At 40.2% G+C, this 23,374-nt stretch overlaps 1 protein-coding gene across 1 annotated transcript; it reads right to left on the reverse strand.

Annotated features, from left to right (window-relative positions):
• Positions 1–316: 316 nt before the first annotated feature.
• Positions 317–22,816, reverse strand: LOC139722940 (PDZ domain-containing protein 8-like). Its single transcript, XM_071634226.1, has 17 exons — positions 22,698–22,816; positions 21,068–21,250; positions 19,944–20,135; positions 18,840–18,932; positions 17,579–17,755; positions 15,013–15,093; positions 13,528–13,747; positions 12,830–13,014; positions 12,273–12,355; positions 9,873–10,527; positions 9,198–9,424; positions 8,010–8,252; positions 5,514–5,604; positions 3,742–3,836; positions 2,352–2,655; positions 1,280–1,342; positions 317–696 (listed from the first exon to the last, which is right to left on the reverse strand). Exons 2-17 carry the CDS (start codon positions 21,212–21,214, stop codon positions 496–498), a joined length of 3,057 nt encoding a protein of 1,018 aa, XP_071490327.1. The 5' UTR covers positions 21,215–21,250; positions 22,698–22,816; the 3' UTR covers positions 317–495.
• Positions 22,817–23,374: the final 558 nt, after the last annotated feature.

Below are 23,374 nucleotides of genomic sequence, written 5' to 3' on the forward strand. Positions count from 1 at the left end.
AATCTCTGTCTTTTGTTCATTTTCTCTCTCGCTAACTCCCTCTCCCTCTCTATTTCTCTCTGTTCTCATGGCGGGGACATCTGGGCAGTCATGTGACCCAGGGTCAAGGAGAGCAGTGGCAGCTAGAGTGAAAACACACACACAATCTGCATACTTTTCAGACCAAATTATGTACTTCTCTTGTGTAATTGGTTTCAATATTATGTGAAACCATCAGACATGGTCCATCTTGACATTTCTGATAGCCACAAGAAATTTTACTGACAAATTATGGAAAAGAATGATAGAACACAGATTCTGAACGCCGACAGTCAAAGTTCCTTAACACCGTACTGTGTCATCTTTATCACCATGTAGATTTGTACACTGCTAGTGTGCACTGCATTCACGCTCAAGCTCCACGCGCATACAGGCGAGCTGCTTGTTTTCACCCCAGCTACCGGAAGTGATGTGCACGCGACCATGAGAATATGCTCCACCCTTGTTTTGCTCACTTCACAGCGTTTCGTTGCAGTGCTGTATTCCGGCACAGTAGTGCAGCATGAGATTAGCCAGTGTCTGCATGCGCTCCTCGCTGTGCGCCAGCGCGTCCTCCAGGGCCTGCTTCTGCTTGCGGCGGCGCGACTGCTGGACTTCCTTGGCCAGCCGGAGCTGGCGGTCAGCCTCGTCGTCGATCTCTGTCTGCAGCTTGCCGATCTGAACGGAGAATGATGAAAGCAAGCAACATTTCATGGTCATGTCCATGCTCATCATCTTACAGGCAACTCAAGCATTATTCCATTCATGAAATTCTTCCATCAAGTTGTTAAAGTTTTTATTGCAACTGATTAACAAATTGCCCTGCAACACTGATCAATTCAATGCTAATTTACGTCGGTGCAGGGCAATTTGTTATTCAGTTGCAACTCATGCATTAGTTGAATCAATCGCAAGTAACAAAAGAAACCTTACAAAACAAAACACTTTAACTTGGCAATATTTGACCAATGTGAAGCACACACGTTTTCAATTTTGATCTGAGAATTTTTTCTCACTTCACCAAAAGGTGACACATCGTCATGGAAGCATAAAAACACATGAATCATTTCACATTTTTTCCTATCAACATCTGCAAGGAGAAAAAAAAAAGGACACGCAAAACCCACAGTAATTTCCTATTGTAGCTTAAACATGCGAGTCTTTATCCATTTGTAATCATCCTGGTTAACCTCAAAGTATGAATTTTATACAATTATACAAATGAGAAATAAGATAATGGAAAGAAAAATCTAGAACTCACCATAGCTTCCAGTTTCTGCTTTCTAACATCAACAGGCATCTCGATAAAAAGCTCACGGCCCATCTAGCAGCCAAGAAAAATCACAAATAGAAGAAACAAACAAGTAAAATTAGACTCTGCACAGGGTAACATGCATCAGCAATGTTTTCTTTGGCTCTTTTTCTTTTGTTCTTGATTTTACTCAGATGAACAATTAGGAGTGGCAATACACTAATCCCATGCAATAAATGAGTTCATTGGGTCATGCTCGTATCTGTCACTGCTTGGCCACCCTTACTCAGTACAGTCAACCTCGCTTACCTCGACATCGGATTAGCCGAATATCACTTATCTCGGGGGCAAAATGAAAGTCCCGATTGTTCCTATGGAGTTTCTGTGTGTTAAAACTCACATAGCACCCGTGCCAATGGAGTGCTTACGATAGCACTACGCTCTGCCCCAGCATCTTCTTTTCTTTAACCACTGTGTTCTGATTTGCGATCATGATAGTCATGCCGTGCATGTAGATTTCTTAACCATCGTGGCGCAGCTGCTGAGGTGTTGACAATTATATCAATGGCATTAAATACGTTCCACTGTCCAAAAATCAATCTCCTGCATAGTGCTTTTCTAACTTTTTTCTTTTCAAGAAATTTGTTTTATTAATTCTCCCCTGAGAACAGAAGCACTGAATACTTTTTTTTTTTCAGCAATGTGATTATGAAAATATTGTGGTATATGATCTGAAAGTAGGCCTAGCATAATAAAGAATAGTGATTAATAGCAGTTTGTTCAGATAAATTTAGATGTTAAGGGAAAAAGGTGCTGTACAATTTTCAGGTAATTATTATTTACTTTACCCCTGTTTTGACTTGAATTCTATTTGAGTTTTCAGTAATTTAAATTTTTCCCCCTTTTCTAGCACAATCGTATTGGCAGCCTAAAACTGTACTAAACTTTGCAAAGCTAAGAATGTGATTTTTGTGTAACTGTCTGCTTGGTAAATTTAGTTTGTGTTTCGATGGGTTTCTCCACATGACGCATACGAGTATTACGCAGTGTGAGTGTGAGTAGACTGGGATGTGGAACGGACCTCTCTAACGGCAGTCATGACCATTGCATCGGTGTCGTCGACTCTGCTGCCCTCAGCGGCGTTCAGCTGCCTCAGTCTCCGCTTCAGCTTGCTCAGCCGCCTCACCATCATCTCCACGTTCTCCTCCTCATTCTCCTTCTCGTCCTCCGACGATGCCTCCGACTCGTGTGGCGACGGCACTGGGGAGGGGTTTGGTGACGGATGCGGGGTGGGCCGACGCCCGGCGACGGATGAAAGGCCTTGGTTGGTAGCAGCTGCGTCCTTGACGGGTGAGGCCTGATCCTGGCGGCGAAAAGCCTTGTTTCTAGAAAATGTTGAGCAACAGAAAGTGATTTCACTTTCACAATTAAAAGAAAAAGCAGATGTGCATTTTTCATCATTGTCACCTGCTGAACCCACTTCTCACAACACCAGGGCATGCTATGTATCAAGGCATTGAGGATTATCATTACACCTCCTTTCTGCATTCCAGCAAGCAATGCACACCGCAGACTTACAACAGGAAATTACATTCACAGTCCCCTACAACCATGCTTTTTGGCAAGCATCAAGCAAGCATAAGTAATTGATAGTCAACAAAGACGTCCATGTGAAGGTCAACATAGCAAATTCTCTTTCTGATCATTTTGCCCCTGATGAAGATTCTGCTAGGATCAAAAGCTCAGGCCCCTTTTGACTACAAATCCTGTTTCTCTGACAGAAAGTATACTTTACTCCAGAGCATCACAAACTGATGACAAAAAACCAAACAGTATAGTACTTAATACCTTGGCTCTTTTGGTTCATTCTTTGGTATTTAATGTGGTATCGTGAATTCATAAAATGACTCATCACAAATTAGCAGGCCACTCTGGCCACTACTCAACAACAACAACAACAACAACAACAACAACAACAACAACAACAACAACAACAACAACAACAACAACAACAACAACAACAACAACAACAACAACAACAACAACAACAACAACAACAACAACAACAACAACAACAACAACAACAACAAAACAAACATAAAACCCATCTTTCCTCTGATTTACAAAATGTGTGAAACAGCTTGACTGGTTGAAGATCATAATGAAAGACCACAAGCCACAGTGGACAGACAGCAGACTGAGTCTTACTGCTCATTCTTCCTGTGCTTACCTACAATCCTGGCTTAAGCATTACAAGGAAATCATTGTCAAAGATTTGAGGTAAATGACATAAGCCTTAAAGAAAACTTCTAAGTCTTAATGACTGCATGAATTGAATTCATGCCCGCAATCTCCTGCTTGGCAACAGTAACTGAACATGATAATGTAAAGTCAAATCTGTTGTACAGAGGGGGAAAAAGTGAGGGGGGTTGGGTAAAGGAGACTGTCCATTGAAGACAGCTTTTGGTTACCTGTCACATGGAATGCTGGCCTGGGTTTTTTCAGAACACTTTTTGTGGCATATCAGTCTGCACAAGTTACATTGAAGGGCATACTTTGTCCACACCTGGAAGAGTGAAACATACAGACAAGGCAAAGGGCATTTGTTTTTTCTTTCATTTTCAAGGGACTGATGATGATTATGATGCATGGAGTGATACAAGACCAAATGTCACCCGCTACAACAAAAAGGTCCTAAAGTCGCGCACGGTCGAAGCCGTGAAAATCGAGTTTGAAGTCAGAGCATTAAAATTGGTCAAAACTTATAATTTTCTGATTTCGATATATTATTGGAGTCTAACATGTCTTCTATCATCTGTCGAAATTTTGAAGCAAAATGATCAAAGGAAAGATTAAAAAATAGCGTTTTTCTGAGCCATGTTTTTTTGGCGTTTCAACGAAGCAGAAACTGGTTCGAAAATTTGGATTGAGCGCCACAGATAGGTTCTGCCCCTAACAACAACCAGAGTGATCTCATTGGTCAGTTTGCTGCTTGCTGCTAACCGAAGTGTGAAGCTCGCACACTGCCCAGTTGACTGGTGCGTGCGGGCGGGGTGCGCTATGCTCAGCTGCTTCTCACATCCTGGTCACTGATTGGTTGGTGAGGAGACCGCCGACGCTGATGTGCTTGAATGAACTCTTCGGGGTTGCTAGGGCTTACCTTCTATTGTCTAGAGGTGAAAACTGACTTGCGTGTCCCTTGATCGCGATTGCGTCCAAAGGAAGACTTTTAGGGCACTTTTCTCGAAACAGTGATTTTCCAGACGTCTTGACATGCTCTCTTTTAAACATCGATATCTCCGCAGCCGATTATTTTTATAAAATGTGTTATATATCAATTTAAAGCAGAAAGATTTGGGGATTATATCATGCAATTTTCAAATAATCGACCTCGCCCGACTTTAGGATCATTTTGTTGTAGCGGGTCACAAATGACTTAATCATGTCTGAAGACATGTCTAAGACATCTTAGGTGAATATTTAGTCAACATTCCCAGAAAAGGTAAAAGTAAACTTGAGGGTAACTGTGCTCAGAGACACAGAAAAAAAATAGAGAAAGGGTAAAAGAGGACCAGAAACTTAGTTTGCTGAATACTGACACAAATCTAGCCATACTCCACATATCATAGTAGCTTGCGAGGGGGGGGGGGGGGGAGGATGGCAGACAGCTGGAGGCATGGTTGCAACAACTAATCTATTACAATCTAGAAAAGAAAAGTATTTTATGCATAAAAAAAAATCATTGAAAGACATGGAATGGTCGAAAAATATGTTTTAATAACCTTTTGCTCTCCACAACATCCTGTTCACAGTTTGTATTTCAATCTTACATGCATATCAATACTGATGATCAAGAAAATATTATTACAGCATCAAAACATGTAGTGTGCATGCTGAGCTAAAAATCAAGAACCAAACTGATGTACAAGTTGGAAAAAGCTTTCAGTGGTTGATATGGGGGTGGGGGAAGAAAATGTGATTGATGAAGTGATTACACAACAGGGCATCACAAACATTATTTCTTCCACTGACCAGGCAGGATACAGTGGGTTTAGAGCACCCCGTACCAATGCCGAATCATTACAAAGTTACCATTACTAGTTCGAAAATTTCTGCTCTTGGTTCACTCATTTCACAAATCAATCTATCAATCACATTGATGATTTTCATATAAAAGACTTTATACCAATGTGATATTTTACTGTTCCGTGTCATTGTTGAGGTTTATGTGCCTCATCCTCACCTTTTTGCCACAGAAGTCGCATCTGGTGGGGGCTGAGAACTGAGTTCCCACCAGCCGGTGGGGCTGGGGACCAGCTGCCGGAACATGAAGACTGGTATGGCAGCAACCCAGTGGGCAAGAAGACATGTCAGGTGGGCAAGCAGAACCCAGGCAGACAAGCACAGGTGCCAAAATTCATGATGATGCCAATGAGGATGGGGGGAAGGATCAAGGTAGGATGGGTGGAAGACAGCGATGGAGAAGAAGGGATGGACAGATTGGAAAAGGAGAGAGAGAGAGAGAGAAGGAGAAGAAAGAGGAGAGGGGGCAAGACAAAATGCAATCAGATTTATGTTCAATGTACTACAGCGAAATACTTAAAATTGTAAAAATCATGCAATAATAAGAAAGCACATGAAGATTAATACGAATGAACCAAAACGGAAGAAAAGAGAATGAAGAGATAGAAAGAGAGAGATGAAAATAGATATAAAAAGAGACGGAGCAGATGGGAGAAATTGAGATAGATTACAAGCCATGGCAAGAGGAAGTGATGATAGAAAACATAGAAAGAATGTGCATGAGCAAATCACACCACAAACAAAATGCAAGGCTAATTCACCCTTCAAAATACAATTTAGGTGAATGGGGCAACAATATCCATAATGACGGAATACTGTATAAGCTGTTATTTTCGTGAGGGCTAATTCGCAAATCACATATGACAACATGCGAAAATGTCTACATTCACTAGGGTGATAGTGAATTATACATGAGTGTTGCCGCCAGTCTGCAAAAACAACATCTTGCGAAAATGTCTATGACCTCCTCATTCGCGAAAATATCTGTACGCAAAAATAACAGTGTATACAGTAGGTGTGAGAGCATTAAAATGCATAGGCATCAATATCATCTTTGAAAACATGGAAAGCATATAAAACTATGACTGCTGTAATGCCAAGTTCACTCCAATTGCAGATGCTGGCTACAATGAATACATGTACAATATTCTGTTGAGCTACATTTAGGGCAATAGCCATGCAATTTTTCTGGTACAATGCATGGGAGCATGCTAGTAGCCAATCTTGGAACTGATTCACTCACAAATGTCACACGGAAAATACCTATGGCCAGAGTTCAAAAGGACCTTTCATCCCACATACCCTGTGAAACTGCTCATTGTCTGATACAGCAAGTCAACCACAAAGAAAAAGAAAAAGAAGAATAGAGACAGACACACAGACAGACAGAAATACAGATGATATGAGAGGGAGAGAAAGAGGGTGAGAGATTTTTAAAAGGGATAAACACAAGGAAGGTATAGATTGTGCAATTTCAGACAAAAAATCATAAGATGGTAAACAAAACATATTTCAAAGTCTTTGAAGTAGAGAATATCCATGCAACAGAGTGACTGAACTGGATATTACAAAACAGTGGATAAGAAACAGAAGTTATTTCAGCGAAATCATTTCCACAATGATTGGTAGGTAAGACTACAGCCTAATATGGGATTCCTGATTCAAAACATTTTGCTGAAATAAGACACGCAAATAAAAAGAATATTTCTTGCCATATGACAGATCGTATTTTTATGTATTTTAGCGATCAAATATCGCAACAATCTGGAATCAACAATAAATAAAGGATGGTAAAATTTGTGCACTAAAGGTTTTTACATGTGATGTTTCATGGCAGCTTATGAAAGTCACTTAGCTGGATGCACCCTAAAATGAATAGAATGTGTGCCATTTTTGGCAAATACTAACTGAAAGATAGCTGTTTTCCTCTCTCCTTTTATTCTCATTTTTTTTTTTGCATGTATCCCTTTTCTAAAATTTATAGCAAAGAGTAATTTAAAAAGGGGTATCCAAGTTTAAGGCATACATGACTTCAGGTAAAAAAGGAAGAGTTGAATCTATTCACAAACTGTACTACATCATACATGTGTTATATAAACATCTTGTGGTTCATGTTCATGGATCACTGGTGTAATATAAACGTGTTAATGGTTCATTTTCACTTGTATGTATTTGTTGTGTTCGTAAATACCTATATTGATGAGGTTTTGCGCACACACACACACACACACACAAATGCAAACAAACGAGAGTGAGAAGATTCACTATTGGTACTAGTGAGGACGCACACAGTACACAGTACGGACAAATGTCACATAAAACATACAGATGATAGGAAAATGACATCAAAGAAAAGTAGTGAAGCTACAATAAAGTTGCACGAGGCAGAACAAAACGTATCAACGAGAGGAGTTGTGCACATGGCTATTCTCATATTCACCTTTGTGAGGGTTTGCAGTGCAAACTTTGTAAAACTTTCTGCAAAACATTACAATCAGGAAACTAAGATATCATTAAGAGCGGTGAAGGTTCAGGTGTGAGACAGAGGGAAATAGAGGGAGACAAATTAAAGAAACTCACACCTGAACATTAGATTCATGTCTGCTCTCCTACATCAACTAATGAGCGGGTAGAGACCCAGCACACCCCTACTAACCCCAAATCATCTGGTCTTGAGGTCTTCTTGGAGGGACCGGCCTTCCCTTTGTCTTCCCCGCCGGGCTTTGGCTTGCTCTGACCATCGTAGGGAGAGAATTCGGGGCGGTCTGCTCCGGCCTCCTTGGCCAGCTTGGTGGGCTCTTCGAAGGGCTGGTGGTGGAAGAAGAGGGAGATGTCTCCATAGCTGAGGTTGCTGTCAAATCCGGGATGGGTGAAGAGGTGCATCTGGGATGGGATCCTCCTGTAAAATGAAAGTCAGACTATCATCAGGAGCCTGTTTCGAAAAGCTTTATATATTGTAGTAACCATGGCAGCAACATGCATGCAAATGAACCAATGTAAAGTATCATCGTTGCTCCTGTAAATACAATCATAGCAACCTATTATTACTGCGAACTTCTTTATTAAATGGTCCAACAAATCCATTTAAGTATTGCATGCATGTACCAACAGTTTACCCACAACTTTCTTCTAATATGAAACAAAGAAAATATGCAGGACTCTACAAGAAAATGATGTGCTTATCTACGTAGACAAAATATTGCTACACACTATAAATACCATTCATTTGATCGAGCAGTGCTTCCATTTTTCTGCAGTTATACAGTCAACAGGGTTAACATATCAACAAGGTGTGTAGTGTTGGCAGGGACTACGATGTTTACTAAACTCTCTGTAGCAGGAGTTGTGGCATGCAATATCATTTATCCTACGAGAGGGTGTTAACCCTTGAGAACACAAACACTTCTAGCAATATCAAACTTTATTGATTGAGGAAAGCTGTAAATATCACACTATCACTGTGAAGTATGCTGACACATGGATGACATGTATTGAGCAAAGATGCTCACATGTTTGACGTATCCACAATCCACATCACCACATACAGATACACACGTCTACAAGAGGTGAAAGGCTGTTGAGTGATTTTCAAAAAGGCAAACTGTAGGTACTTTAGGTGCTCTAGGGGGTTAACACTTTCAATTCAGTGTTTATGCTAGGTTTACATTATATTTCCAGTAGCCGTGGCAAACATGTTTCAGGCCACCATGGACAAAATGGGATGGATGTTAACATGGAGGAAAAAAAAAATGGCCCAAATCCCACAAAGCACTACATTTTGGGCAAACAGGGCCCGAAGGAACCTAACGACAACCTGGTATTCTGGCATCAATCTTCTACTCACGTAGCACCGCCTCTCTGTTCTGGAGGCTGCAGTTTGAAGAGCTCCAGGTGCTCTCCAGACAGTGTACTGACGCATTGGAGAGCTACGTCAACCAGGCACACGCTGGTGTAGCCAATCAGCATGTCCCGCTCCCCGACAGCCATGCCCAGCCGGTTCCACACACATACGTTCAAGAAATTGTCGGATTCGCCGACATTAAATGTGAAGGTCTCGTCCCACTTCGGGTCCTGCAGAGAGTACCCACAGCATTTGGATATTATAAGCAGAAACAGGTACAACAGCAGTACCTCTCCCCTCCCCCCCCCAAAAAAAAAAAAATAAATAAACAAACAAACATACAAACAAGCCACAAATGATGACAGTGTTGCAAGAATAAATCATTACATTTGAAAGAAAGGAGCATAAGAATATAATCTTTCATTACTTCCTTTTAATTTGTTTCAAGTAGAAAAATCAAAGTGAATTCGTAGATAAGCATACCAAGAAATAAGAATAATTGACCCCTTGTATTTTTGCTTTTCTTGGTTTTACTTTCATGACACTATCTTGGGATAGCTTTACCAAATAGATGGTGCACAAGAAGCGCATTGTGATCATTGTGATCATTCAAATTGTCATGATAAGAAAACTTGGAGAAACCATATTGCCTTGACAAGAATCTCAAAGAGAACTCACACGTGCACTTTTCACCAGGCAAGTTTCTTGAATATCATCCACTGCCGTCCCCACCTCAGTAGGAGTGGCACCGGAGGAGGGCGGACCTCCACCTGGTGCATCCGTCTCCTCCATCTGAGAGGTGAAACTGGACACGCTGATGGTGTCCAGGTCCATGTCCGCAATCTTGATGGCATCAGTCTTTTGTGTCAGACACAGACTGGCTCCTTCCTCCTTGGAGGGTGCCTTGAGGCTGGGGTGGATGGTGTCCTTGATGACCCTCTTAAGGTGGCGCAGCCGGTCCTCGTTGTCCTGCTGCGTCGACAGCTGCCTCACTGTCTCGTAGTCCAGGCAGGACGACAGCCGTCTTCCGTCCGACGTCGTCGGCTGCTTGTTCTTGCGCTGGGACAGCGGCGAGTCCAAGCTCGGCACCTGGAGCCTGTGAGCTGCAGTGGCTTGCGGTAGGTCACTCTGGGGCAGGTCGCCCTGGGCGACATCGTCGGCGTCGTCGTCCTTGATGCCGAGTTCATTCATGATTTTCACATTGATGAAGTCCTCGTAGTCGTTGTCCAGGGTCATGTCTGGCACGGAGCGGAGGTCAGGTTGGTCATACGCTGCAGAGGAGGCAGGCAGCGTCTCCATCTGATTGATGGGACGCTGAACTTTTATCACAAACCTTGATGAAGAGATGACAGAATATGCCACCAGAAGAGAAGAAAAAGAAAACAAAATGTGTAAAGTTATCTTCAGAACACTTCACATGCATCAAAATAGAGTTCTTCACAGAGTGGTTGATTATCACATCCCAATGATGAAAACAAGAGACCCGCGGGTCTAGCGCTCACCTGAGTATCGCAAGTTCACCTTTCACACAGTCACTAATCTAAATTATTCACAGCTCTACCAAAATTTGACCAGGCATTCTCAAGTAGAAGATGAAAATGTACAATAAGGGCCCAAATTTTTTAAGATTCCTTAATTTGGGGGGATTGGGGCCCCCTGGGACCCTCTGGGTGGGGCATGGTGCCCATTTTGATAAATTGAGATTCTGACCCCCTAGGGATGCTACCTGCCAAGTTTGACGAAAATCTTTGACGAAAATCCATCATAAGGTTTTCAGGAAGAAGATGAAAATATACAATTCAGGCCCCCATTTGGACCTTCTCAACCAACCTGCCCCCAAGAGGGGCATATACCCCTGGATCTCCTATGAACAAACTTGAAACTACAGTCATTAATGTACTCACTCATAGTATTATCTTAGCTCTATAACTTCTGATTCTAGAGAAGATTTTTAAAGATTCCTTCATTTTGGGGGTTTGGCCCCCCTGGGGGGCCCCCTGGGTGGGGCATGGTGCCCATTTTAACAAATTGAGATCCTAACCCCCTAGGGATGCTACCAGCAAAGTTTGGTGAAAATGGGTCACGGGGTTCTCAAGAAGAAGATAAAAATGTACAATTTAGGCCCCATTAGGACCCCTCCTCACCTCCTCCCCTGGGTCCCAAGGGGGGCACCCCTGATTCTGCCATGAACAAACTTGAAACTACAGTCATCAATGTACTAACTCATAGTATTAACTTAGCTCTATCACTTCTGGTTCTAGAGAAGAAGATTTTTACAGATTCCTTAATTTTGGTGGGTTTGGGCCCCCCTGGGGGCCCCCTGGGTGGGGTATGGTGCCCATTCTAACAAATTGAGTTCTTAACCCCCTAGAGATGCTACCTGCCAAGTTTGATGAAAATCGGTCTTGGGGTTTTCAAGAAGAAGATGAAAATGTAGAAAGTTTACGCACGATGCACGACGGACGCCGGACGAAGGGCGATCGCAATAGCTCACTTGAGCCTTTGGCTCAGGTGAGCTAATAAAAGGGGTCTTACTCTGTATAGGTTGAACTAGAAAATGTCTATATCAAAACATCTGTACATACTCATGTAAAGGCAGCCAAAGTACATTCTATCCTCACATGCATTGACCTTTGACCTTAGGTCACAGCATTTGACCTCTATGTCCTCAACTTTACAATTGCGTATACCATTATACACTTTCCCTCAAACCACTTCACAGGACACTTCCTGGTGTTGCAGCTTGGCTGAAACTACTCAAAGATCACCAACGGCAACAATCAAATCTCAGTCCTCACCTCCCAAGGCATGCCTGTGTGTGCAGCTCCAGCATTATTTCACAAGAAAGAATACAGACAAGTTATTTTACACTTTGTAATTTTCTCTACGCCCTGCAACCTCTGCTAAATGGTCCCTGCTCACCACATTGTGCCTCTCTGGGGACAATAAATCAAAATAATGGTTTCTTTTTTTCGCTGTTTGTTTGTTTTTTTCAAAATGTTGCAGCTACATGTACTTTGGGCTTAATCTACATCTATATTTTATGATGTCAAACTCTTGGCTCAAGGAGTTACTCACTTCTCTTTTGCTTGTTTGACGACTTTAGAGGCTTGTCGGGCTGACGTCACTTTTACACCATCAATATCAAGAACAACATCCCCCTGGGAGAAAGTGAAGACAAACAAGACATAATACAGATAATGAGCTCCCAAGGTATATACTGCTCCATTTTCTCCTGTAGTTTTTTTGTTTTAGAGTTTAGGATACTGTGCCTGTAATTCATACTCCTACATAAGCAAAAACAAAGCAACAACATGCTTTCTGCAAAACAAAGGTTATATAGATAGACAGAGAGAGAGAGAGGACCTGTACATAGAGCCATTCATTCATCAAATTAGACAAGAAATTAAACAGAAAATATACATGATATATCTCAAATTTTGTTTTGCGAAAATGCAATGATAATGACAGCATATTGTTTATATGCACAATGTTGAAGTGCATAAACCTAACATATATGAATGGGGAGGAAAATAAAAACAACACAAAAATGCCCCAAGGAAAAATAAAGAAGTGATGAAGAATTTACACACAGAATACTACTAAACCATGAAATTGCTTCAAGTAACTGCTACCTTTCTTAATTCTGTCTGAGCGACTAACGAGTCTGGACTGATGCTTGCCACTACCACTTCCTTGTTGTATATCCCACGGCTGAACGTCACGCCCACATTCTTCGGATTGGTTTTCAGGACGATTATTTCCAAGGAGTCGCCGTGGAAACGCTGCTCGATGTCACTGTGAGTCCAAGGATGAGTGTCTGCAGGAGAAAAGAAGAGGAACAGAAATCTGAACGGTGACAGAGTTTGTGAAAATCCTGGATGAATATTTCCTTTAAGGATTACATGTGTGCTGATACACAAGTGCTGAAAAGAAGTCAGCATAAAACAAAAACCAGAATGAACACATAAACTTACCACTACTTCATTATCACTACTTCATGCTCCAATTATCACACAAACTTATAATAGAATCCAATTTCACACTTGTTAGATATCTAGAAGAAATGTGGATGAAGTTCTTCCACAAGATTGCAATTACCATATACCATATACTTACAAGCACATTTTGAATAAAATACAAAACATAGCTAATGAGTACTAGTAACAGAAATTTGAACACTAAAAAGTAAGCTGCAATTTGATTTTATAATATGTAAAATGCCGATCAACTTGCATGGTCAAGGTATGATTTAACTAAGTCAGATTGGAATATCACAACATAACACTGATGGCACTGACATTCCAGAATGGCATAATTTCACCATACTTACCCAAGCACAATGTGATGTAAATATCGGAGTTGTGGCCAAGCTCGTGATTGACTGGCAGACGGCTGCACTCGATGACGGTGACCTGCATACGACCCAGGGTGATCTTGGCATCATGGACGTGGAACTCGTTATCCGTTGGGACGGGGGGCTTGGGAAAGAAGGGCTTATTCCGAATCTTGTAGGCAGGTAAGATGTGCTTCTTTCTCAAGGTCTTTCGCAGCTGTGTTGAGGGAAAAAAAACATGGAATATTGATGGCTGTGTTTCAATTTCATTTGGTTTTATTTCTTCACTTATACAAATGAAATTATTATGACAAGTTGACAATGTTCACATTAAATTATGAATATGAATATGAGTACTTTTAAGACATAGATATGAACACATATATCACTGTATCTTATCAGATCTAAATATTGAAGTTTTCGCAACTATCAGATTTCATGCATTATGTTTTCAATATAAATCTTAAAATGCATTATGGATAGAGTTCAAGAGAAGTGTCATATTAGACAAATACAACATTTTATCTCAGTAAAATTTTTATGATTTCTTTGACCTGAACGTCATTGCAGCTCAATTGATTTCACTTCTCACAAAGAAATCACTACTTAGCAGTTAACAGTTCACTTTGCATACGGTCTGTTTGCAGAAACTAGACCCTAACATCAATCTCTTCATGTTTGAGTGCTTTGCAGGAAGGATGACTGAACCCTAATGTGCATGTCACGAACAGTACGTGTAAAAATGCGCAGATCTTCCACAAAGTTTATCTAAATTACATCGCCTTCACTTTCAGCGGCCATGACATGTCGGCATAAAGGTCCTTAGATGATCTATATCAGTTGCTCACTGATTCGCTTATCATGAAGGTCATCATATTAATCTTGTTTCATATCACATGATTTACAACAGTGGCAGTAAAAGTGCTGCTTCTAGGCGGACTGGAATTGTTGCTTTAGGGCAAATAACTACTACCATTAAAATCACATGATGCATAATTGAACTCCAGTCTAATGATACATAAAAAATAATGTTTGCCTTTCACTAGAACATTTGTAACAAACTCAAATATGTCTAGTAGGAATATGGTGAAGGAGAACAGAAAAAGAAATCAGAAATATGATAGGGTAACTTAAGATAGTTCATGTTATGTTGTCAGTTTACCTGGGGCCATCTTCCGAGTCAAGCTCAGCTTATGAAGCTGGTCCCCTGCATTTCCAATACATAATACATTTTCTCTCTCAAAACTTAATTCAAATGTGTTTCCTATCATATAGTGTCGCTTTATATTTTTCCTCTTTATATGTTTTCCTTCATACGATTGTACTCCATAATGTGTATTTATGAATAGGAAAAATTTATAATATTTGTGACATTTTGTTAAATTGTTTTATATTGTATTGAAGAATGGAATGCAGCAATAAACTGAACTGAACTGAACTGTCGATTCCACCGACAAGGTACCCTATCAATTTGCAGCTTACCTGATTTAAAATAAGTGATCCCAGCTGGTGGACTGTGCGGCCTTCAAAATGAGTCTCAATGTCAAATTCTAGTTCTGGTTCCTGAATAAAAACAGGCATGTCACTGTTATCAATACATACATGTAAAGTCTACACATGATGCATATAAAAATCACACATCGATGGTCTGACAAATTCAGCATCCTGAAACACCAACTAATCCATGGTGTAGCAGAACCGAGAAAGAAAAAATAAAATCAGAAGGCAAAACAACATATTCGGTCGAATAAATGGGAATTTGCTCTGGTGCAAGGCATGCCTGATCCTTTTTTTCTTTTCCTTTTCTTTTTTTTTCCGGGGGGGGGGGGGGGGGGGGAAGGAGGCAGAAAACAGGCAGTGTATACTAGCTGCATCAAGGAAAGCATGACTCAAATGTTGTTTGAACTATATCTAGATTTGCTACACCAATCAATTCTCCTTTAACCCTAACTGTACGGGGGGGGGGGGGGGGGGGGGGGGGGGGGGGGGGGGGGGCTGGGAGGTCCCCCTCCATACTTTTGGCGATTGCATCGCGACCGCTGGGAAATTCGGATTCTCGCTTCATGACTTTTCCCCTGAAGTCTTGCGCACATTTTGATACCACATTTGTCCATATCGGACCTACCTAGGGGGTGTTATGGGCCAATTAGTATGCGCATGTCATTAAAACGGCTAATCGCTGCATATATTTGTGTACAGATACATACTGTCAATAGACCATGGCTTGCATTACTTTATAAATTTTGCTCAGGAATTGGTTTTCAACTTGGTTCATGCTTCTATATTGTTCTGAAATAAACTGGGCAAAGTTTAGAAACAATGATATACATAAGGAATATAAAACAATAGAAAACATATAAGAAATAAAAACAATACAAAACATAACATTCTGTAAAGTTAATTTCAAAAATGTTTTATGAGTATGGCAAATAACTTGTTTGATTTTTCTCACATTTCTATACTTTTTGTATTCATTGATTTTTCTCATATTTTGCACGCAAAATCACATATAAGCTAATTTTTATTTAAAAAATCAGAAATTTACATAAATTTGCATAAATCATACTTCAAGTTTATAATATCAGGGACATTAGAATACAGTTATATGGTAGTGCCCATGGGTCCTGTAAAAGGATAATTTTACTTCTAGTTTCATTTTAGTACGTCATACATTTCAAAAGTATGCAAAAATTCATAAGTAGTAAATTTGCATATTAATAGTTTATGCAAATCTGCTGTACTCATAAAAATAGATAAGAATTGATTTACTTCACATTTGGGAAACATTATTCTTCATTTTTACACAGTTTTCATGTAATTTTGTACTTGTTTAGGCTGAAATTATGAAAATATCCCCAAATGCATAAAATATGCATTATGAATAATTAATTAGCTAATTACGCACAAAAATTGCATAATTGATTAAAATAAATTACACCATTAGATTCAGCACGCGAAGATCTATCAGCATGCAAATTTTCAAGTTCATCCGACATTGCGTTTCCGAGATCAATGGGGGGGGGGGGGGGTGGGGAGGCCACCCCCCCCCCCTTCCCCCAGTATTTTCATGGAGCCAAATAGCCCAGTACAGTAAGGGTTAAGGCGAGGCGCGTCGTGCAGCTGGAAGTTCATGACGTAACAAAAGGCTTCTACATTGGAAAATTGGGCGACTTTCAGCACGCATACGTATGGGTGGAAATCACTGATCTCTATGGAAGAACAAGATCAGTGGTGGAAATAAGCTGCATGCTTGGCGGAGGTCTGTGCTCTCAGAGTGCTTCTCTAGTTTGATACTGTGAATGATCAGTTGAAGTTAATGCTAGTCATATGTGGCAATTTGAGCTCCCCGAGTGTCACCAATTAAACAGCCGGTAGCATGGAGATCCATGGGTGGCCCAATTTATTCACTGCCCACCTGGGTAAATCAAAAATCCACGAGAAGCACCAGAGTAGCACCGGTCAGCAAATACGTGCATTGAATCATACGTTCATTGGTAACATACTGATTACTCCAGTTGAGATTCTTCATCTGTGCGTGTACTTACATGGAGATAAATGATAAAGCCATGCACAAGTTATTAAAGGGATTCTCAAATACATTCGAGCTCGGCCAGCCTTCCCACTCCATGGTATCCCCATGCTACCAGATCCTTCAAGGAATGATATATTGTAGGTACAGACAATTCATACAAATTGATTAGTAGACAAATTAACAGAAACTAGAGCACGCACTTTAGCGCGCGCATGCAAACCACAAATACGTGCAGCCTGAACTCCCAAGTTCATTGACCCCCATTTGCCAAAATATCAAAAATCCTTCATGAACAAATTCCCCCAAAATTCCCGGGCCACTACCAAATTTGAATCATCTGTTACTTGTGTCATTCTCAAAATTTCCTGTAAGTTTCATCCAAATCCTTTCCCTACTTTTTGGGGTTATTTTGCACACAGATAAACAAACAAACAAACAAATGCCAATGAAAACATAACCTCCTTCCTTGGCAGAGGTAAAAAGGGCAAACCAGCAGTGCTCTCACAATGAACTCACCTCATAAAAAGAAAATGACCAGTGTGTGTACGGCTCGCGAGAAAACTGGAGTCTGGCTCTCCCCTTCAGCTTGGTCACAATCACTGAAATGTAGGCCGATGTACCAAACACAAGGTCCACATCCACTGAGACTCGGAAGCCCCCTCCATAGTCAAGGTCGACTGCTACATCAACAACCTTAGCATATTCATAAACAACAAAGGTCTTTCATTATACATTGTGAATTGCTAAACAATTAACAATCACTTATCATTTGAAATCATCAAAAATGTTTTTTTAAAGATATGCAGTATTCACATATATACACATAAAGTTGACTACCCTACTGTACGAAATGAGTCCTCTACATAACAACATGTAATAGCCCATACATACATACTTACACAATAGCTGTCTGTAGCAAGAATGGATATCAAATTACAGATTCTGTAATATACTCAAATCCTATATAAGTCTATTCCAGTTTAGACAAAACGAAATGGTTATGGGTATAAACTGCTCTATATCACACACTGCTTACTATCTGTTTGTTTACACCTTTAACATATAAAATGTTCTACAAGATTAAAATTATTGTCACATTCATATCTAATGAAGTATTATCATGAAATCATTGACCAATGGCTCCGCAGAATGCAATAGTAGGCATTGCCAATTAAAACATTGAAAGATGTACTTGAAAATTATAATGCTACAGGTGTAAGTATTTGCCAACTGAGGAATATACAACGTGCAAAATGAAATCAGAGCAAAACTGATAAACACACATTTTTTTTTCCAATATCATGGGTACGAGGATTTAGAGAAAAATCAAGTTCTGCAAGAATCAAACACAAAAAAAAATCTATTACCAAAAAAAAAAAAAAATCTATCATCACACACTCAAACAATCTTTCTCTTTGGCAGTCCAGTAGAAGCTTGTTGTCTTTCCATGGCGCAGTAATATGCAAACTGTAAATTGAAAGGCACAATATTAGCAATGATAGTAACCAAACTTATAGAGTGCCTTTTCTATACAGACTCTAATCGCTTTAACAATTTCAAAAAAATACAAGAAATCAATTCAACGTTTCATGAACAAACAACAGATAGAAAGACCAACTTAGGCTGCACTACATTGCCCATGGTGATTTACTACTAGGTTTGGGCTTTTATTGCGAGACCAATCCAAATGATTCTTCGTAACTATTCTTGGAAATGGAAAGACTACTCATATCACAGGCACAGGACACCTAATGTAAGTGCTTCTCTTTATCATTACCTGCGGCATTTGCGACCCTTCCTCCAAGGTGAATTTCATGAGAGTGACTCCATCAAGAGTAGGAAATGAAGATCCAAGACAATAGTCTCTCACCTTGATATCAGAGAAGACGAAAAGCACATGTACTGTAAAAGTGAAAATTCTTGCAGTGTTGAAATTTTCGCGCATTTCGCGCAACTAGAGACTAGCGCAAAAATAAAAGCGTACAAATATTTTTGCTTGCCATATGTTCAAGTAGTTGATTTCTTGATTCTGCGGAATTACAAACACGCTAAACTCTTCTTACCAGGCCAAGCGTGACAAATTAGTCGCAGGTAAATATCCACTTTTACAGTAAACCACTTATTAAAGGCTGTTGGGAGAGGGGGAAGCATGTCAAATTTTTTGCTACATTTCTACGGAGCAATTTCCCAAAGCTATACAAAGGTTCTTAAGCATACAATTGCACATAGAGATAAAGGGGACTGGTGTGCTTTCAAGGGAATGTGATCCTCGGACAATGTGCCCAGTCAGGAATATAGTATATGGAGATGCATTTCACAAAGGTAAGAATTTGATTCAAGGACAATATTATGACATGCGGATTAGAATAGATCATACCGATCATAATGAAAACTCTTCGTCACAAAAATAACATTTCCCCTAAATCTATACGCCTGATACTGGAATCTCTCTTGGCAGACAGTCAATTTATTCACTTCCTTTTAATCATTTAATAAAAATAAAAACATTCAAAATGTATTGCATGAAAGCAAAATAACAATTGAACTTTGATATCATCATGTGAACAAAATCTCACAACCCCTTGTTCAGCAAATAAGTGTGTAGACCCTACCAACTCAAACAATACAAACAATTTGCACTTTCTTACATATCATTGACACATCTCTCAATAACAACATGTCAATTACTTTATTCAATTTAGCATGAGATGGGACAAAAAAAAATAAGCTTTCCTGTTCGGCAGCTGCGTTCAAAAGAATGATGTATGATACTATATTGGCAAATTGGAGTGACTTTACTTTATAAGTCATCCTAGTCTAGTTTCACAAATACACTTTGAACATCTTCAGTACAAATTTCCTATTAAGTAACCATACTCACAGTGATCTGCTCCAATATCTTCCCAGCAGTCTTGGCATTGAGCAGCTCCTGAAACTCTACATTCATCTTCTTAATGATCCATCGGCGGACGAAGACAGTGTCCTTGAGCTCACAGAAGAGGAAGCTGATGAGAGCATTGGCAGCATGGCAGGTCTCCTTCTTGAAAAGGAGTAAGGATGGATTACGCAGCTCCTGAACATGCAACAAGGAATATAAAAGATGCAACGTTTGATACACAGCCAGAAGCGGATCCTTTTATGACCATATGCAAGATCAAAGTGTACATGAGTATTTTGCCTTCTTGGCTCGTGGGTGTACCTTATCAGAGCATGTCCAATATTACTGGTACATGTATCAACACTTCTAATGGATGACTCTACTCTACTCTACACAAAATAAGCTTTGATATTGGATGCTGAATGGACATCATCAATTCAGCAACCAATATCAAAGCATATTTTGCCTTGCCTTTCTGGTGCCTGCAAGGAACTGATGAACTTGTCAAGATGGCCATTTATATCTCAGCTGCACTCAAATGCAGAATTGGATGACATATCCCAGATTTAACACAACCACACAATGTGCAGACTCACAGTAAAACTTAAATGTTACACTGAAACAAAATCCACTACATAACTTCAAGGGAAGGAAGCAGGGTCCACTATTTTTGCACCTGTACATAGAAATAGATACAGTGAACTCCCGTTCAATGAAATTCCAGTTACAACGACGTAAAAATTCAGGCCAAACCATTATCCACTCTATGTATTTTTGTTCAGTTATAACAAAATTTTGATATTTCAAGAAAGAAAACTGCTGGTCCCAAGGACTTCATTATAATGAACGTCCACTGTATACATAGGGTGTCACCACTTTGGGCCCCCCCCCCCACTTTTTTTACCCCGGAAGTGGCACTAAAAAAAAAGTGAACAGCTCAGGACCATTGTTGTTTGTCTGTTGTTGTTGTTGTTGTTGTTTTTTGCTTGTCAGCTGATAAAATCCAGAAGTACCCCCCCCCCCCCCATACTTTTGAAAATGTGGTGCCAGCCATGGAAAGTGTAAAAGAAAAAGAAAAAAAGGAAGCAAAATGAAATGGATGGGAGGGACACAGAGCAATGGCTTACCCCTGCCTGCTGGACTCTGTCATAGAGGTGTTTCTTGGGGATGGGTTTTTGAGGTTCATGCTTGATGTACCAGTAGAGCCAAGAGGCTTGAAGAACCAGCATCAAGACTCCCCCAAAGAGAACAGACAGGATGATCACAAACAACATGGCTGCTAGATCACTCTGTTCTCCTCCAGAGAAACACTGAATAGAATGAGACAGGTGAAAGACACTGTTATTTGAGGAGTGATATCATATTATCAAGATTACAGCACTTGTTACAGCATGAAGTACATTGAAACATGTGGCATAATGTAACTAGTGGTATGGCTCCGCCATAATGCATGATAGGTCTATAGTCCATGTGGATAATGTATGATTACATTTTCACAAATTGGAAAAATATCAAAATGACATGTTTGTCACAAATGTGTTGAATGTTCACCTTCCTTTTGACCTACACATGTAGGTTTAATCAGATGAATGGAAGAGTACTAATATATTTGGGGATTTTAGGACTTTTACTTGACTTTGACCCTTTCAAAAGTTTATGCACTGAGTAATATTCAAGATATGGAGAAAAAGTGCAATTTCTGTATTGAACAGTAAATTGTTATCATTTTCATCTTGCCTTTGACCCTTGACCTTTGACCCAAAAATTCATACGAGAACCACTGTAAGGCAGAACATGCATAAATATGTACCAGGTACTAAGTTTCAAGATAACTTGAGCCACTTCTGAGATATGGAGGAAGAAGTTAAGTACAGCACTTTCACTTGGTCTTTGACCTTAAGAACTTTGACCTTTTTGGCAAAAACACACCAACTTCCCAGAGAATCTTTATTGGGTTATACATGCATAAACCAAGTTAGAAAAAAACAATCCTGCAGGCATTGCACAAATATGATAGAAATTGTAAAATTTTGAAGCAATGCTCTTGACCTTTGCCCCTGATAATCACTGCCAGATCAGTACATGCATAAAAGACTGCAGAGCGTCCATTAAAACACACATGTTTTAATGGGCGCTCTGCATAGGTTGATTAAAACTCGATTAAAAAAAAAAAAAAACAGATTTTTTTCTTCTTTTCATCATGGATAGTGGACATGTGTGTGTATAACAAAAAATCACCGTGCAAAGTTGCGACAATTTATACGTCAGATGTGAGATGAATAGAAGTGAATAGGGGGGCCTCATGAGGTGTTCCCCCCGGGCCTCATGAGGCATGGGGGCGGTCCTCATGAGGCGTGGGGGCGGTCCTCATGAGGCGGGGCAGTCCTCGTACGCGGGAGCGGTCCTCATGAGCGGGTTTCCTGGACTGATATATGCTCTTCAATATTTCATTAAAACCAGAACATAAGAGGTTTATTATATCTCCATAAACTTTTTATCTCAAAAATTATCATTAAAAAATGTTGGAAACCTGAAGCCCCATCTCAACTGATAATGCATCTTTTTTATTTTGAGCAGACACAATGGCAATCACAATGTCTATGACCATGGCCCATGCACCACCACACCAGACAGACCAGACGGACCAGCTGATCAGACATTATTGTCTCACGGCAAATCTATCGACGCTAATTATTTTCTTAAATCTTCTATTTACTACCGCAGTAAATACCGGTACTACTCCAACGTCATACGTACGTGAAGGCAGCAGCTCCCGGGAGATCATCAGATGTGATTTTTCTTTCCTGTTGACGCCGTATTGTTTATGGGGAGGTGATTAAACAAATGATAGATCTATGAGGCGAAGAGCGCTGTATTCTCGGCATTCATCTGCTCCACTGTAGTTTATATATCCCGTGCGATTATTCCCACAGAACTGTGTGTATACATTGTATGTGTGTAGAGTTCTGCGGCGATTCCACCGAACTATGTTTTAGTTCGGTGGGCGATTCCCGTGAAAGTACAAGGAATTGCCGAGTGTATGTATTTGTTATTTTTGTTTTATTTATCCCTAGATTAAAATAATTTTCCAAATTATGGCAAAAAAAGATTATTTGAAATATTTTTTAAACGTAGTTGATGGATAAAAATGATTTTAATAGGAGAGGAATATACATTGATAACCACATTATTTCTCCTTACAGCTGAGTTTGGAGGAACGAGGCATATTTATATCTGTACACTCACGCGCGCTCCCGCACGCGCGCTCGTCTCCGATATCCCGCAGTTATTTTTCTTCGGTACCTGGGTTTGCTACCCACCACCCACCCACGGTCGAGCCGCCACACTGAACGCTTCGCCTTCGTAGGTGTTTAATACACAGTGAGTGCTAGTAGCCAGTACTAAGGCCTTTCCGGGCATACTAAGCAATCCGG

This window comes from Diadema antillarum, unplaced genomic scaffold (assembly GCF_040938485.1).
Source record: "Diadema antillarum isolate AM-2024a unplaced genomic scaffold, OU_Dant_1.0 scf00000014, whole genome shotgun sequence".
NCBI lineage: Eukaryota > Metazoa > Echinodermata > Echinoidea > Diadematoida > Diadematidae > Diadema > Diadema antillarum.